Genomic DNA, 14,907 nt, shown 5'->3' with positions numbered 1-14,907 from the left:
AGTCTTTTATGTACATCTCCACACAAAGTACAAGCACTAGATTGAAGGAAACGGACAAACAGATGAATGGTGCTCTCAGGAGTCCATTTGGCGATGTCCCATACTTTGAGTCCTTTGGTATACACACAAACTTTGGATTTCATTGCATTGTAAATAAAAAATTATCTTATTTAAGACCAATAGATGTGCTCCATCCAAGAGTAAATCACAAAAGAGTTGGTCCATGAACTTCTTCCACTCTTAATCAAAACCTAAGAATTGGATACAACCAACAGAAATTGCATCAGTACAACTGCTTCACTAAGTGAGAGTTCTTGCACTGATCATTTTTCGGCCACTTGCTTTAGCTTTATTTCAGCAGTCTTTCTGAGCATCAGCGTACAGAGATTTCACCGGCTTCTGCCGAAGTCGAGATATATGATGCTGTAACAGAACTTGTCGACATGTCATTGAAGTACTGCAAAAGTAAGAGCTCCTTGTTTAACAGACTCAACTGGAGATGACATTAATACATCTTTGGTCCATAGTCTTCAGAAACAAACAACTAAAAGAAGAAGAGCAGGAAAGTCTAAGTTGAAGCAACAAAGAAAGAGAGGCCCTTCTCAATTGATGACTGAATAGCACCACTCTGTTCCAGGGTTAAAGGTATCAGTCAAGCTTACACAGTCAAGCTTACAACTCAAACAAACCCTTAGCTGCAAGTTATACAACAGATCATCGAGGCTTTAGTCGAAGTACATTTTCTGAAATAGAAAATTTGCACATGCAGCGAGAAGAATAAGACATGCATTGCCTCCATTCCAAGTATGATGAAATAATTTACTGAATCATGTTCACCTATCGTTGCCTGCCACTGAGCTTGAATAACTCATACGCCCTTCTGATCGCATCCCAAAATGCAGGCATGGCATCTGAATCAGGTACTTCTTTGAAAGATGGAAGATAATTCAGGTCCACTATAACATGGTCTCCGCTACCTTCCTGGATCTGGATACACAGATAATAAATTGTCAAAAATGTTCATGTCTTGGTCTAGAAAAATATCTTACTGCAACTCCATGTGAAAAAAGAAAACAGAATCCTCTCTGATGTTGCATCAATGGAGCTTCTAGATAAACATTGAAGCACATTTTCCATGTTGAAGCACATCATGGTAGTAAATGCTCATAAAACCACAATTATTGGTAAAAGAATGAGCCACTTACAACAACATCAAATCCAAAAATAGTAAGGCCAAGGCGTTTTTGAAGACAATGTGCAGCATCTTGCACTAAATCAATGTCTAATGGTTGTTTATCAGCTTGTGCATGTCCTATCAATAATTGGTCATCAGTAGCAACAGGAAGGGTCTTCAAGCTGCAGAAGAAGAATAAGATATCACACTTGGTTTTTAACTCCAGCTCTGAATGATGTCATGTGACTGCAGGTACAACCAAATCACTTGCAAAGGATGGTGTTAATTAGCTTAAGAAGATTACCTATTAAAGCTTATAGGTGCAGATCCAGTTATTTCTGTCATTGACAGTAGAAAATTTGCATTCGGCATAGACTTTCTAACAGCGTGAAAAACTTTTTCTCCCAAGACATAAAATTTGAATATTGTGGACCCATGATCCACATATTCCTGCATAATCAGTAAAGTTGAGATTTCAATAAAGACATGAAGAACAACTATACTCAATCACAACTTTCACTTTTTTCTTCTACTTCAGGGAAATAAAGCATATATACTGGTTTAGCATGTCTAGGACTAAAACTAACAGCCACCCTGGATTAGTGCTGAAATTATGTAATGGGATATGAAACTCAATCTCTTTTCTCCTCACATGCATGACTGAAATCCCAGATGTTAGTCTAGACAGGCTCTGGTAGTTATCCAATAATAGAAAGAAAACTTACATTATCAGTCTCAAACATTAAGTATTTCACTTGTAAGCTACATGAGACCAGCTTGCAAAATCGTACCTATTAGCAGTAGTATATATTATCAAAGGCTTTCCATTGCCATGTGGATGTTTTAAATATCAATCCCCAAAACATGCTTCATAAAAAAGCTGTAGCTGAAAGATATATAAACTCTTAAAATGAGTACCACAATAGTGATGACTAAAGGCTCGGTAGCTGTTGTTGTAGTACCACTATAGATCAACATTCCGTAATATGCATACTATATAGGAGACCAACAAATAGGATGCATTATTTGATTTCTTAAAAGTGTTATGCCCTTACCTGAAGAACAGCTGGAAGGGGAACAGAAAGCTTGCTAAAATCTTCAAATTTGAAAACTAATGCCTATGAGAAAAGATTAAAGATTGTCAAAAATTAAAATAATTGAAGAAAAAAAACAGTGACTGCTATTGAAGAAGAAAAATCAACTCAGCTCTGAGTACTTAATGAAAACAGTACCATACTACCATGTTATGAGCATCAGCTACCCCACATGCTACTTGTGGTTTCACAATAATTGGGAAGGACAAGTTAGCTTCTGATAGTTGCTTTGAAAGGTTAGGATCATGAAAATTATCAACCTGCATTATCAGAAAACCTCATGTAATAAGATAAATTAAATTGAAATGGTGACAATATAGGTTCTGGTGGGCTACGCGGGATAAACCAAAAGATTGTCCCAAGTACACCTCTCGCAACAAAGTTATATATAATTCCATTACATCTAACTAGGTCAACCAAATATAACTTCTTTAGTTCATTCATGCAGAAACGTCGAACATCATGGAGGAAACCGGTCTTATTGCCAACATCAAGTATATGCATTTAATGAAGCAAAAAAGATAGTTACCAATTTGCAAAATAACTAGCAAGAAGGTGTCACAAAGAATTTCAACCATAATTCCCAGTACTTTTTTCTTTCATTCAACAATAAACAAATATCAATTCAGTAGATAAATAGCTACATTCTATCAAACAGACCTTGAGGGAACATGGTGCCCGGAGTCTACAACGGCCTTTGAAGCTGACATCTTGCAATCCAAGCAATATTTTCTGGATTTGAAGGCGATCCAACAATGGGTATATGTTATTGATGGAATCAATAATGCAAAAGTCATGGTGTTCCTCTATAAACCTGCATAAAGAAGAAATATTTTAATGATAATGATATTAGACAGTTAAAAGAAAAAGGTGGTCTATAATCAGCAGTCAGCACCAGATGTAAAAGACAAATTATGTGAACCAAACAAAACAGTTCATACAATAACATTCTATTCTTTGAAAACAATCAGTATAAGCAACTCCAAGTTTGCAATTTCCAATTCATATCCCATGTCCTTTACAAACCTAGAAGAATACAAACAACCAACTGCTACTCCCTTACAGCTATTACCAGTCAAATCCTCTTCAAATGCATACTTTGATATATCAAACTATCAATAATCTTTTTGAGTGAAATGACATTAAGCTTCATCCACGAGTACTCTAAGTGTCAGGTTGACCTTAAATACATTTACTTGAGCATATACCTTACAAGTTCACACATTCCCATGGAAAACGATATTCCTTTTGGAAAATCAGCAGAGTAGTTGGGATCAATGCAGATAATCTCATCAGTTACTTTATGGAGGACCACATCAACTTCTTCTAATTGAGAAGATAAAGGAAGCTTGAATGTGAGGGGAACAAACATAAGCCCATTCTGAGTAGGAGATGCAGGGAATGCTCCTCTCTGTCAATAAGAGCAAGCTAGTAAATTAAGCAACAGTAGAAGTTTAAAACTTCCATCCTATTAGAAAAACTTGCCTTAGCAAAATCTTCTTCACGAGATGGTTTCATGACATACCCAACCATCAGAACTGATGTGTCACATACTTCCTGCGTCAAGAAATGAGAACGTGAACTGATGAATGAAATGCACCATGAGATTATATTATATTGTAATGTGAAGATCACTTAATATTGGTTATTTAGAAATTAAAATAATGTGATAATTAACCTTCTTAATAAACCTACAAATGGTAATTAGCAACTCTTCCAACTTGTTGATAAACAAAATTTCTTTATCCACTTCATCACTGTAGTCAGTGCCTGCACCAAAGAAGGAACTCCAGTTAGCATTAAAAGTAAAAGTTGAATATTCTTACTTAGTTCATAAAAACATGTCTCAGACTAAACTAGGAGAAGGAGCAATACTAGGTACACTGATTATTTTCAAGATAAAAAATGTTGACACTCAATTACTCACCTACAAAAATAATCTTCCAGTTGTCATTCTGAAGATTTAAAGATAGCATTTCATCAATTCTGGAAGTTACATATAAGCAAATCTCTCCAATTTTAGCCCATTCTAACAATTCATTGCATGAACCTGTTCCATGTGAAGCATGCCTTGAAATGCAATCGAAGGAGTACACTTCTGCGGTCTTCTTGAGAAGAATCGCCTATAACAAATGAGAAAAGCTGTCACAACTCGAGAATATGTGCAATACGTTAATGGTAGAAAATTTGCAAAAACAACAATAGCATATGTTTAGGTCACTAATCTTACAATATGATAATGTTTTATTTGCATATATGAGGGACAGCCTCCTGGTCAAAGATTAATTACAATAACAATAGTGAGGGTACCTAATTAAGATGAATAAAGATCCACTAAAACTGAAAAATCAGGCCAAATCATAGGGCCTAGGCATAACAAGCTCATCTTATCAACTCTGGAACAGATTCATGGTTACCAATTAATAGTTCATACATACCTAACAAAGGATACAAATTGGAAATGCATCCTTTCAATGAAACAGAAAAAAGGCCACAATCCCCTCTTACTTGTTGGGGCGGCTTTAGAGTAAAAGTTTTGGTTTATGGAGCAGGAATAATTTTTGAAGATACAGTGAATGCATGATGTGCCCCTTTCACAAGAAATAATCCATAAGGCAGCATCTGAGGCATGGGACAACTGGATGAGCCTACAACAGTACAAAACAGTGAAAAGTGACTCTATAAGGTGTCTTCTTTAAATGAAAGAGCTACAAGTGAATTACACAATGATTCAAAGAGAGTTTATTGAGGCAAACAGAAAGCTGGTCACTGCAAGAATCTTACAAATATATACTTTCTGAGAAAGAATAATAGGCTTCTTACTACATTCAGAGCTGATGACCTCCAACAAGGTTGCAAGTTAAATCATTTTATGGATTATATGCAATGAACACTCAAACATGTAAAATAAAACATTTGTAAGAACAAGCATTGTAACATATGTAGGAAATAATTAAATAAACAATGCACCTTCTGAGTTGAGATGTCCTCCTGATGATAAAAAGCCTGAAAAAGAAGTGCAATATGTATATCAGCAGAGCCTAGCTTATATGATTGTCAAAAAAAACCCTGGAAAGACCTTGTTTATCTCGGCCCTTAATAAAACAGAGCATCTTCACCATTAAACACAACTACCAAATAACACTTCTGAGAAATGAAAAGGAAAGGATCAATTTGGTTTCTCCCATTGTTCTTTGCATGCATGGGTTATGCATAGTAAACCATAAACCAATTATATTACCCAGAAAGATCACTCCTTTAACAGATTGGCATAGTTATTTCAACAAAGAAAAGATACCCATTTCCTCAGACGACCAAATTGGTCAACGACTAGAGTAATGGATCGGTACCCACTTCAACAAACCACTCCTAATGAAAAAATATAGAGGAAAAAAAGATCATCTTTTGGAGAAGTTGCATACCACACGCAGATTGGAGTACCGAAGCCAACGGAGTAGAGTCTCGGAATCCGATCGAAGGCGCGGATTCACGTTATCTTCTGCGGAGAGGAGAACCGAGTCATCCAACAAAATCCGAACAGCGGCCATATCTCCCTTGTAGAATGCTAAGCTCTCAGTGAGAGGGAAGAGAAAAGTTTCACCGCTTCTTGATGGTTGGGAAGAGGAAAGTTCGTGTTTGTGTTGTCAGGCAGATCACAGATGTAAAGAGTTCAAGCTTCTCAAACGGTTGGACGTGCTCCAGATGTTGATCCTTTACACGGGTTGACCCAAATCCAACTATTACGCCGAGCCGAGCCGAGCCGAAACCGAGCCGATAACTAGCGTCTTCAAGCCGATCAGGCTCAAGCTAAAATCAACACCCTCGGCCGGGATACCAAATTACCAATAGATCTAAATTACTCTTCCCCTCGCCCTAACCCCCCCCCCTCTGTCTCTCTCTCTCTCTCTCTCTCTCTCTCATGGCGCCGAAGCCCAAGGAGAAACCGAAACTCTCTCCTCCACCTCCCGCCTCACAATCGCCTCCCCTGGAAGACCTCTTCTCCGCCCTCCACCGTCATGCTCAAAGCTTAGAGTACGATCAAGCCGTCAAGGTCGCCGACCAAGGTAACGTCTCATGGCTTCTCTTTCCCATTTTACTCTCTCTCTCTCTCTCTCTCTCTCTCTCTCTCTCTTACGCCGTGTTTTCTGTAGTTCTCGCTGTTGCTCCCGCGGACGAGGACGCCGTGCGCTGCAAGGTCGTCGCTTTGATCAAGTCGGATGCGATCGACAAGGCGCTCGCCGCGATCCAAGCGGCCGAGAAACTCCCAATCGATCTTAGATTCTATAAGGTACGGGTCGTTTGGTTGGTTTTGATTCTGGATTCACATTGGCAGAGATCTGAAAATTTTCTCTGTTGGTGAGTTGAATTTGTTAGGGATTTATAGGGGTTTGATTTGTTACATGCGTACGTTCATGCATCGTTTGATGTCTAAGTGGTTTTAGGTCGTGTGTGAGTTTGGAAGTCACCTATAATTCTTTTCGCCCTGTTGCTGGATTAATTTGCTCGAGATGTTTAGTTGTTAGATTTGCTCTATCCTTTTGAAACCATATGGAAGAAAACGGAAGTATGAGAGTTTACAATTGTTTTGCATATCGCCATTTCCTTCCATGTCTTATCTTTCCAGTGTTTTGTTGGTTATCTTCTTTTTTGATATGGTGATATACTTTCTTCATCCTGTTTGATTTGAAGCCTTGTTAAATCTTGATATTTCCTTCATTGCCTATTGTTACCATATAGTTTCTATAGTTATTGGAACTATCTAGCCTGTTCATATATAGATGGACTTGCTGCCACTTTAAATGGTCTCACAGCCATTAATGTGGAGAGTGATCTCGCCCAAATCCAGATATTCTTTGCTATGGATTAATCTTATCTTTGCCCAAAATCCCTAATAAAGCTTGTGATTATTGAAGAACTCTTTGATACCAGTTCAAATGTTTTGGTCATATAATTGGAATTTATGTGCAAATATTGGAGAGTGTGAAAGGACATCATTATCTGATTATACACGACTTCAGAGAAGCTATATACTTCTCTAGCCGAAATTCATTTTCTCCTACACTCTGGAAATAATACTATATAGATCATAGATGTAACTGTTGACAATTCTTACAATAGAGTATAGTCTTTCCCTCCTAGTCACTGCCAGTACTTCTTTTGCAGATGTTTATAAGTAAACTTAATTAATTGTTGTACTTAGAGACAGAGGTATGTGTATGATGATTTCTGATTTGTTAACTTATTATCCAAATGTTCTCCTTTGCGTTCTACCAACATAAGTTGATGTAATCATTTTTTCCGGCCAAGATTCTTTTGTGTCTTACTCTACCTTTCTTCTACATTTAGGCCTATTGCTTGTATAGGCAGAACAAGCTGCATGAGGCTTTGGATTCCTTAGATGGCCAAGAAAGAGACCCTATGGTTCTGCAATTGGAGTCTCAGATTCTTTACCGATTGGGAAGAATGAGTGCATGCGTGGATAGCTATGATAAGCTTCAGCGATTCAAGATCGAGTCTTTAGATCTGAAGACAAACATTATTGCTGCTCTGATTGCCGCTGGAAGAGCTTCTGAAGTTGAAGGAACAATGAATGCACTCAAAGTCAAAGCTTCCAGCAGTTTTGAGCTGGCTTACAACACTGCCTGCTCTTTGATTGAAAAGAAAAAATATGCAGAAGCTGAAGAACAATTACTTTCAGCTCGAAGGTGAGCATTTCTGTGAACTGAAACATTTACTTTTTGACTATTTGTGAACTAGAAAACTTTGTAAGTTTCTAGCTTGTAAACTTGCTTTTACTAATGTAGAAGTCCACAATGTGAAATCCACTGGGGATATGCAATTGGCAATTAGTTAGTAGATTTTTTATTTACAAGGATATAAGTGAACTTCTTACTTGTGGATAGAACATAACTATGTATGTGGATGCATATGCTAATACTTGGGTTTCACATCTTGTGTATTGATCCGCAGCCATCACTAGCTGCTACCAAAAAATCCTAGCTTGAGAAATATGAGAAAACTCAATGATTAATCTTAGTGTCATGCTTAGCTTGTATAGTGGAAAATTTTGTGATACAAAATTTACTAAAAGTTAGTATCACAGAATAATCATCATTATATCCAGTAATGAATAGGTTGAGTGATTCAATTATTTGTACTTCACATCATGTTTAAACTGAGACCAGACTTGGTGTGCTACTATGGTCATGTTGATAAAGACACTAATGCAGCTATTATTTTTCTTGATATAAGGTATATGACAAATCCGAATAGCATGGAATGATGGTTCACATAATTGGATTTGTAGTTTATCATAGTAACTATCAAAATAACATCCATTTTTGGTTCTTATGCAATTGTGCTTTATCCAGAATTGGTCAGGAAATGTTAATGGAGGAGGACTATGCTGATGATGAGATAGAAATCGAGCTAGCTCCAATAGTTGTCCAGCTATCATATGTTCGTCAGGTAAGTAGAAATCTCAAATTTGAGTGTAAGGACATGACTCCTTGGCCGTTGATGTAGTCCTCCTTTTCTTTCTTTCAGTTAATGGGACACACTCAAGAATCAACTGAGGCATATATTGGCATCATAAACCGAAACCTGGCAGATGCTTCATCACTTGCTGTGGCAACAAATAACCTTGTTGCACTGAAGAGCACAAAAGATGTTTCAGATAGTCTGAGGAAGTTTGATAAGCTAATAGTAAAAACTGGTGTTGCAAAGCACTTCCAGCTTGCTAATGGTCTCGATTTTAAACTATTCACAAGGCAAAAGGAGGCTCTCTTTTGCAATCGTGTGCTGTTGCTTCTTCAAACAAATAAGATTGATCAGGTTAAAAGAAAATCATCTCATCCTTTTCTTCCCAAAAGAATTGATATCTAATTAGTTGCATGCTCCTTTTCTTCTGATTTTTTAAAGTACAATCCTATGAAAATTGTGCATATTACAATTAAATGATTCATTTTGAAGTCTCATTAAGTCAGAATTTAAAGTGAAAATTGGTAAACTTCTGAATTGTTAATACTTCGAAATAGTAAATTATTAATATTGACAGTTGTCTAAAAGTGTTAGCAGCTCAATATTTTCTGGAAAATATTGCAAATGCTATATCATATCTTAAAGTTTGGTCCTGCAATACATTCTTTTCCTGTTGAAAATTGAACTGAAATCTTAAATTTTGGCAGTGTTGTCGATCCTCCATACTGATGATGCATATAATGATGGGTTTGATATCTTGCAGGCTCAAGAGCTGGTGTCTACACTTCCAGAGATGTTTCCGGACAGTTTAACAGCTGTTCTGCTTCAGGCTGCAGTCCTTGTGAGAGAAAAGAAGATTTCAAAAGCCGAGGAAGTACTTAGTCAGTATGCTGATAAATACCCTGATAAATCCAAGCCGGTCCTTCTCGCACAAGCTCAAATTGCTGCCGCGGCCAGTCATTTTCAGATTTCTGCTGATTCCTTATCAAAGATCCCTGACATCCAACACATGCCTGCTACAGTTGCCACCTTAGTGTCTCTAAGAGAGCGTCTAGGTGACTTTAGCAGTGCTGCTGCAGTCTTGGACTCAGCAATCAGATGGTGGAAGAATGCCATGACTGAAGATAGTAAACTTGATGTGATAATGCAAGAGGCTGCTGCTTTTAAGCTCAAGCATGGTCACGAGGAAGAGGCTTCTCAATTATATGAAGAGCTTGTGAAGAGCCAAGGAAATATCGAAGCTTTGGTTGGTCTTGTAACCACTGCTGCAAGGACAGATATAGAGAAAGCTGAGCAGTATGAGAAGCAACTGAGGCCATTGCCAGGTCTGAAAGGAATCAATGTAGAGAGCCTAGAGAAGACATCTGGTGCAAAGCATGTTGAAGGAGCACACATGAAGGTAGAAATCTCTGAAGAAGTAAAGAAGACGAAGGCAAAGAAGAGAAAGCGGAAGCCTAGGTATCCAAAGGGTTTCGATCGGGCAAACCCAGGGCCGCCTCCAGACCCTGAGAGGTGGTTACCGAAGAGAGAAAGATCCAGTTATCGTCCGAAGAGGAAGGATAAGAGGGCTCAGGTGAGGGGTTCTCAGGGAGCTGTGGCTAGGGAAAAGCATGACGCTTCAGCACAAAGTGCCGGTTCTGCTGGTGGTGCTCCTGGTTCAAAATCAAGCCAAGGTAATGCAAGCTCTTCCAAAGGTGCAGGAAATAGTGAGCAGCCCAAGGCTTACGGGAAATCAAGGAAGAAGTCTAGATCTTAAAGGTTGGACAAACAACAACTCGTGCCTTTTAAGTTACAAAATTTTCTCATTTTTATGGACTGTGACCCTTGCCTGTTAAATTCTGATTTTTGAGGAGCGGAAATGATAATGTCGTACTGCCAGGCCAATTACCAACTTTGCTATTTGCATCTCCCCTTTTGTTTATCTATATGAACACAGGTGATGTGAATTTAGAAGTCTGGAATTGGATTTTGACACTTGTTGCATTGCGAAGCCAACTAGTGACTTTTGTTGGTGACTGCATGACAAAAGTTTACATTTCTTTGATGCAAACCTCAATAAATTTATCTCATTGTTCAAAAATGTTGTGATTGATATGCAAAATTGGTAAAAGAAATACAAATCTTTACGTGAATATATATATATATATCACAAATGGAATTTAACTCAGTATTCAGGCCTGCATTTTATTCCAACAGATGAATTAATAATATATTAGATAAAAATAGTTGAGATTAAGAGATAATTACACCAGACCTTTGAACTATTATTTAGTCTCACATATATTATATTTAGTGACACATTGATCCCACTAATACCTTTTTGTTATTTATCCATTGAAAAATGGCATGTAAATGTCATATGATTAATTTTAGATCCTACATAGACTATTGCACCCTTAGTTTAGAAGAAAGAAGAAGAGAAAAGCTTAAGATAAAATAATTATTTAATATTTTTTATTAACACCGTCAAAAAAGATAAAAAAATATAACTAATTCAATAACTCTACAACCCGACCCGACCCGACTGCTCCAACCCGACCCATCCCACTGCCACTAACCCTGCCAAGTTCCATTTGACAAAGCCCCTCCCTCCGTCAGCCATCTCCGTCTTTTACCCTCTTCATCGTCTCTCTCCTCTCGCCGCCGCCCTCTACCACCACCTCCTACCCTCCTCCGCCGTCGACAAGATCTCCTCCCCTCCCCTCTTCTCTCTTAGCTTCCCTTCTCGATTTGATTGGATTCCTCCTCCGCTTCGCCCTCGATAGGGTTTGCGGCGGCGCGAGATCGGATAAGGAGACGAGGCCGAAGTTTTACGCCAACATTGTTTTACGGACAAGGTATGAGAATGAGTCTAAAGTTAGGACCTTTGAATTCCCTGTAAATACTTTTGTACTACAACATTCACTTGAAAAATTGAGTTCTACTGAGTGATTTTCCTGTTAAATTTTTTAGTCCGAGGTGATGGGCTCCATAAATCCAACGTATCATCGAATGGAGGCCATTTTTATAAATATGAAAGGCTATGTTCTTTCATCTCTGTTCATCAAAGCTTGACATTGTTTAGAGTCGCCATTTACTGTTATCTGCATCATGTAGCTTTTAAGACATAATGAGTTGATCTTTAGTTTTGTTGTTAGATTGTAAAAGATTATAGGATTGTACATTAAATCTAGTTGCAGAGTTACATGTTACATGAACTTAAAAGATTTATGAACTCTTCTTTCCCCCTCTCTTTTACTACTACTGAAAGAGATATTTAGTTGTTTTCCTGAGCTGGCATTGCTATATCCTCACCTCCATTATTGTAGTATCCTGGAGAGTGGATAGATGCCTTGGAAAATAAAGTGCTCATCCTTTCACGTCTTAATATATATGTTAATTCATACAATCTGGATTTGGTTAAGATCTGATCTGTATTTGATTTGTATCCCTATCCTTTAAGATTCAACCATATATTTATATCCATATCCATTTTGAAACTGAGCAACACTGCCTTTTGTCAAAAAATATAATAAAAATCCATATCCATTTAGTTACGGTATAATTTTAAATAGTGTTATTCATCTAATATCTATATCCATAGCGGGAGACTCGTATCCAATTCATTTCACTCGTCATTATATAACATCCTAGTTTGCCCAAATAACTTATTGACTCTCTCTCTCTCTCTCTAGAAGAGAAAGATGTCGAAGTCTTGCAAGGGCCTGGCCTTGGAGCTTGTCAAATGCCTCAGTGAGACTGACTGCGTTAAGGTATTAATTGTCACGATCTATTCATCTTTTTTCAACTTCCTTTTGTTTTCTTTCTTTTGTTGGGCTTTATAAGATTGCCTCTTTAGTTTGGCATTCTTAAACCTTATGATTCAATCTATTTGTGGTTGATTTAGATAGACAGAGGAGTATCTAGTTGTCTTAGATTTAATTAGTTTCTTGGTTTTTTTCCGGGCTTCATTAGATTGGATATGATATTGCTAACATGTTAATTGTAGTTTGTAGACCATGGTTCGAAGTTTCAGTTTTGGTTCCTAAAAACACCAAAACATTTCAGAGTTTAGTCTTTTTCGGAGTTTTGGTTTTTTTAATTAAAAAAACTCTAGAAAATTCTAAAAACTAACAGAAAAATTAATAAAAATATCATAAAATTTCAAAAATTACAGAATTAAGCTTCTTTCAAATTACAAATTACAAAAAATTTATGAAGATTTCAAATTACAAATTACAAAAATTACAGAATTACAGAATTAAGCTACTCACATATTACAAAGACACAAATCAATTACAGATTTAATTTTATTTGATTTCATGCATCAGTATTTAATCATTTATAGTTTCTGCTATTAAAATGGCCAAACCAGGAAAAATGACAAGTTTTATATTCTTATATGCATTTACCATATGAAGGATGAAAAGCCAACAAGAGCTACCTTATAATCAGACAATTAAATCGAATTCGTACGCTGTTTTTCTAACTTATGATGTTATTGTTTATTAAGGTTCAGAATAGACCATACAGGGAATGTGCAGGAGAGAAGGTACCTTGCATATCTAGTGAGTGTGTTGGCCTTAGAGAAACATACTTCAACTGCAAGAGAGGCCAGGCATGTCTTTGTCCTTAACTACTTTATATAATTCCATGATATTTCCTGGAATTTATACTATCATCTGCATATGGTAATTAGTGGACGCCTCTTTCCTTTGACAGGTAACACCATAATCAACTTCCTATTTTGCTTTCACTGTAAGATTCTTGAAAGCTAAAAGCCACACATTCCAATAGAAAACTACACCATGACTCCTTGTTTTTGGTGAGTTGTGAACTCCAATAAACCATCAACCGACTCAGTAAACTTAGCTCTGAACCCAAAATCTTGCCTATTAGCCAGGTGACCAGAATGCTAGATAATGTTGTTGGATATTCTGGAACTGATTCTGCATAATAGTTAGTGATCATGTTTAAGACCTAGAGATATTATCTGAAAAGAAGTTGGCTTGGATTTGACTCCTGCATGGATCTAATCCAAATCCATCCTGTTTCAAACTTTATAACCTATTACCTTGGGTCAGAATCCAGATTCTGATGTGGATCTGCACAGACCAACCCTACCTTGTTGTCCTGGTCACACACTTATGAACAGTTGACAAAATGCGTACCACTGCACATGCAGTAGACAGTTAACAACCTAATTGACAGGCTTTCCATTGCACCTCACTTACTGTTGACCTGTGAAAAATCGATGTAACGATCTCACTATTGAATGAGAAATATCAGTCACATTAGCCATTGCTAGTAAACTTGGCGTTTTGAGTTCGACATTCATTTCAGTCAGCTCTTTCAAAAAATTGTTTTCGTAAGAGTTTTATGGGCAGTATTTTATCAGAAGAGATAATTCTTGAACTTCTCTTAGCTTGGAATTGTTTGGCATAGCTCGAAGAGTGTCAAAATATTTTTTTTCTACAATGACCATTCTTTGTGAGACCCAATGGTCACTCTTTCCCCCCTGAGATCAATGATCATTTTCCTGCTGACTTCTAATGTCAAAGTAAATTAGGTGTAACAAGACATTCCCCTTCTCCCATCATAGCATACTGACCTACATCGCTATTTCCAGTGTAATTTCTATCTTGGCTACTCCAACTTCTTTGTTGAAATATTCAGTTGAAGAGAATAGAAAGCTAAATGCATTCTTCAGCCGTTGCTTTGTAAATAAATTTCTTATTGCTTTGTAAATAAATTTCTTATTCCATTGCATCATTCTAAACTACTTGTTTTGTGTAACAGGTTGATATGAGAGCGCGGATACGTGGGAATAAGGGTTACTAAGTGGATCTTGACTCGACATAATGTGCCATATGATATCTTGTAGAACTTCATCAGAACATTCCTTTTTGTTTTTTTCGCTTCGATTGATGCTGTATGATTAATGAGAAGTGCAGCTTGTATAATTTGGCTTGTAATCAAGTCTTTGATGTACACCCAGACATTTTTTTCTGGTCACAGTAGTATATTTTTAACTAATTCTACAGAGGAAATTACTGTTCATACCTTTGTTAATTTTTTATATTTATATTTCGATCCTTATATTTTGGATTTGACTCAAACTAATATTTCAGGTTAACTGTAGTTGACGGGTAGGTATCTAAAATGGGATTGTGTCGTTAG

At 37.1% G+C, this 14,907-nt stretch overlaps 3 protein-coding genes across 6 annotated transcripts; 2 read left to right on the top strand and 1 right to left on the bottom strand.

The window, feature by feature from the left end:
• Positions 1-70: 70 nt before the first annotated feature.
• On the bottom strand, positions 71-5,955 carry LOC140785530 (inositol-tetrakisphosphate 1-kinase 6). 2 transcript variants are annotated; one of them, XM_073133404.1, is made up of 13 exons: positions 5,691-5,955; positions 5,239-5,274; positions 4,196-4,391; positions 3,947-4,038; positions 3,754-3,825; positions 3,477-3,679; positions 2,929-3,082; positions 2,415-2,528; positions 2,230-2,292; positions 1,479-1,624; positions 1,206-1,356; positions 838-987; positions 71-457 (listed from the first exon to the last, which is right to left on the bottom strand). In XM_073133404.1, the coding sequence occupies exons 1-12, from the start codon at positions 5,814-5,816 to the stop codon at positions 838-840; spliced, it is 1,503 nt and encodes a 500-aa protein (XP_072989505.1). In that variant the 5' UTR covers positions 5,817-5,955; the 3' UTR covers positions 71-457. The 2 variants fall into 2 exon arrangements, with proteins under 2 accessions (XP_072989505.1, XP_072989504.1); XM_073133403.1 differs by lacking the exon at positions 71-457 and having other exon boundaries at positions 574-987.
• Positions 5,956-6,109: 154 nt separating this feature from the next.
• On the top strand, positions 6,110-14,787 carry LOC140785527 (uncharacterized). 2 transcript variants are annotated; one of them, XR_012108473.1, is made up of 8 exons: positions 6,112-6,332; positions 6,420-6,556; positions 7,615-7,973; positions 8,640-8,736; positions 8,815-9,102; positions 9,512-10,506; positions 12,423-12,500; positions 14,527-14,787. XR_012108473.1 is itself a non-coding variant. In XM_073133395.1 (6 exons), exons 1-6 carry the CDS (start codon positions 6,188-6,190, stop codon positions 10,502-10,504), a joined length of 2,019 nt encoding a protein of 672 aa, XP_072989496.1. In that variant the 5' UTR covers positions 6,110-6,187; the 3' UTR covers positions 10,505-10,743. The 2 variants fall into 2 exon arrangements, 1 of the variants encoding a protein (XP_072989496.1); XM_073133395.1 differs by lacking the exons at positions 12,423-12,500; positions 14,527-14,787 and having other exon boundaries at positions 6,110-6,332; positions 9,512-10,743.
• On the top strand, positions 11,524-14,787 carry LOC140785532 (uncharacterized). 2 transcript variants are annotated; one of them, XR_012108474.1, is made up of 5 exons: positions 11,524-11,585; positions 12,423-12,500; positions 13,241-13,345; positions 13,450-13,552; positions 14,527-14,787. XR_012108474.1 is itself a non-coding variant. In XM_073133407.1 (4 exons), exons 2-4 carry the CDS (start codon positions 12,432-12,434, stop codon positions 14,566-14,568), a joined length of 216 nt encoding a protein of 71 aa, XP_072989508.1. In that variant the 5' UTR covers positions 11,524-11,585; positions 12,423-12,431; the 3' UTR covers positions 14,569-14,787. The 2 variants fall into 2 exon arrangements, 1 of the variants encoding a protein (XP_072989508.1); XM_073133407.1 differs by lacking the exon at positions 13,450-13,552.
• Positions 14,788-14,907: the final 120 nt, after the last annotated feature.

The sequence above is a fragment of the Typha latifolia genome, chromosome 4, assembly GCF_019914945.1.
Source record: "Typha latifolia isolate L0001 chromosome 4, TyphaL0001v2, whole genome shotgun sequence".
Lineage (NCBI taxonomy): Eukaryota > Viridiplantae > Streptophyta > Magnoliopsida > Poales > Typhaceae > Typha > Typha latifolia.
The sequence above is the reverse complement of the archived record's forward strand: the minus strand, read 5'-3'. Positions and strand labels throughout refer to the sequence as shown.

What these genes read in the sequence shown, in the direction of transcription:
- LOC140785530 (XM_073133404.1), bottom strand. Translation starts at nt 5,816, where the DNA reads ATGGCCGCTGTTCGGATTTTGTTGGATGACTCGGTTCTCCTCTCCGCA. An exon ending in TTTGTAGGTTTATTAAGAAG is followed by an intron (nt 3,826 to 3,946) that starts GTTAATTATCAC and finishes TTCTTGACGCAG; the next exon opens with GAAGTATGTGACACATCAGT. An exon ending in TAGCTGATGCTCATAACATG is followed by an intron (nt 2,293 to 2,414) that starts GTAGTATGGTAC and finishes CTTTTCTCATAG; the next exon opens with GCATTAGTTTTCAAATTTGA.
- LOC140785527 (XM_073133395.1), top strand. Translation starts at nt 6,188, where the DNA reads ATGGCGCCGAAGCCCAAGGAGAAACCGAAACTCTCTCCTCCACCTCCC. An exon ending in CAATTACTTTCAGCTCGAAG is followed by an intron (nt 7,974 to 8,639) that starts GTGAGCATTTCT and finishes TGCTTTATCCAG; the next exon opens with AATTGGTCAGGAAATGTTAA. An exon ending in AAACAAATAAGATTGATCAG is followed by an intron (nt 9,103 to 9,511) that starts GTTAAAAGAAAA and finishes GATATCTTGCAG; the next exon opens with GCTCAAGAGCTGGTGTCTAC.
- LOC140785532 (XM_073133407.1), top strand. Translation starts at nt 12,432, where the DNA reads ATGTCGAAGTCTTGCAAGGGCCTGGCCTTGGAGCTTGTCAAATGCCTC. An exon ending in GTGAGACTGACTGCGTTAAG is followed by an intron (nt 12,501 to 13,240) that starts GTATTAATTGTC and finishes TTGTTTATTAAG; the next exon opens with GTTCAGAATAGACCATACAG. An exon ending in TCAACTGCAAGAGAGGCCAG is followed by an intron (nt 13,346 to 14,526) that starts GCATGTCTTTGT and finishes TTTGTGTAACAG; the next exon opens with GTTGATATGAGAGCGCGGAT.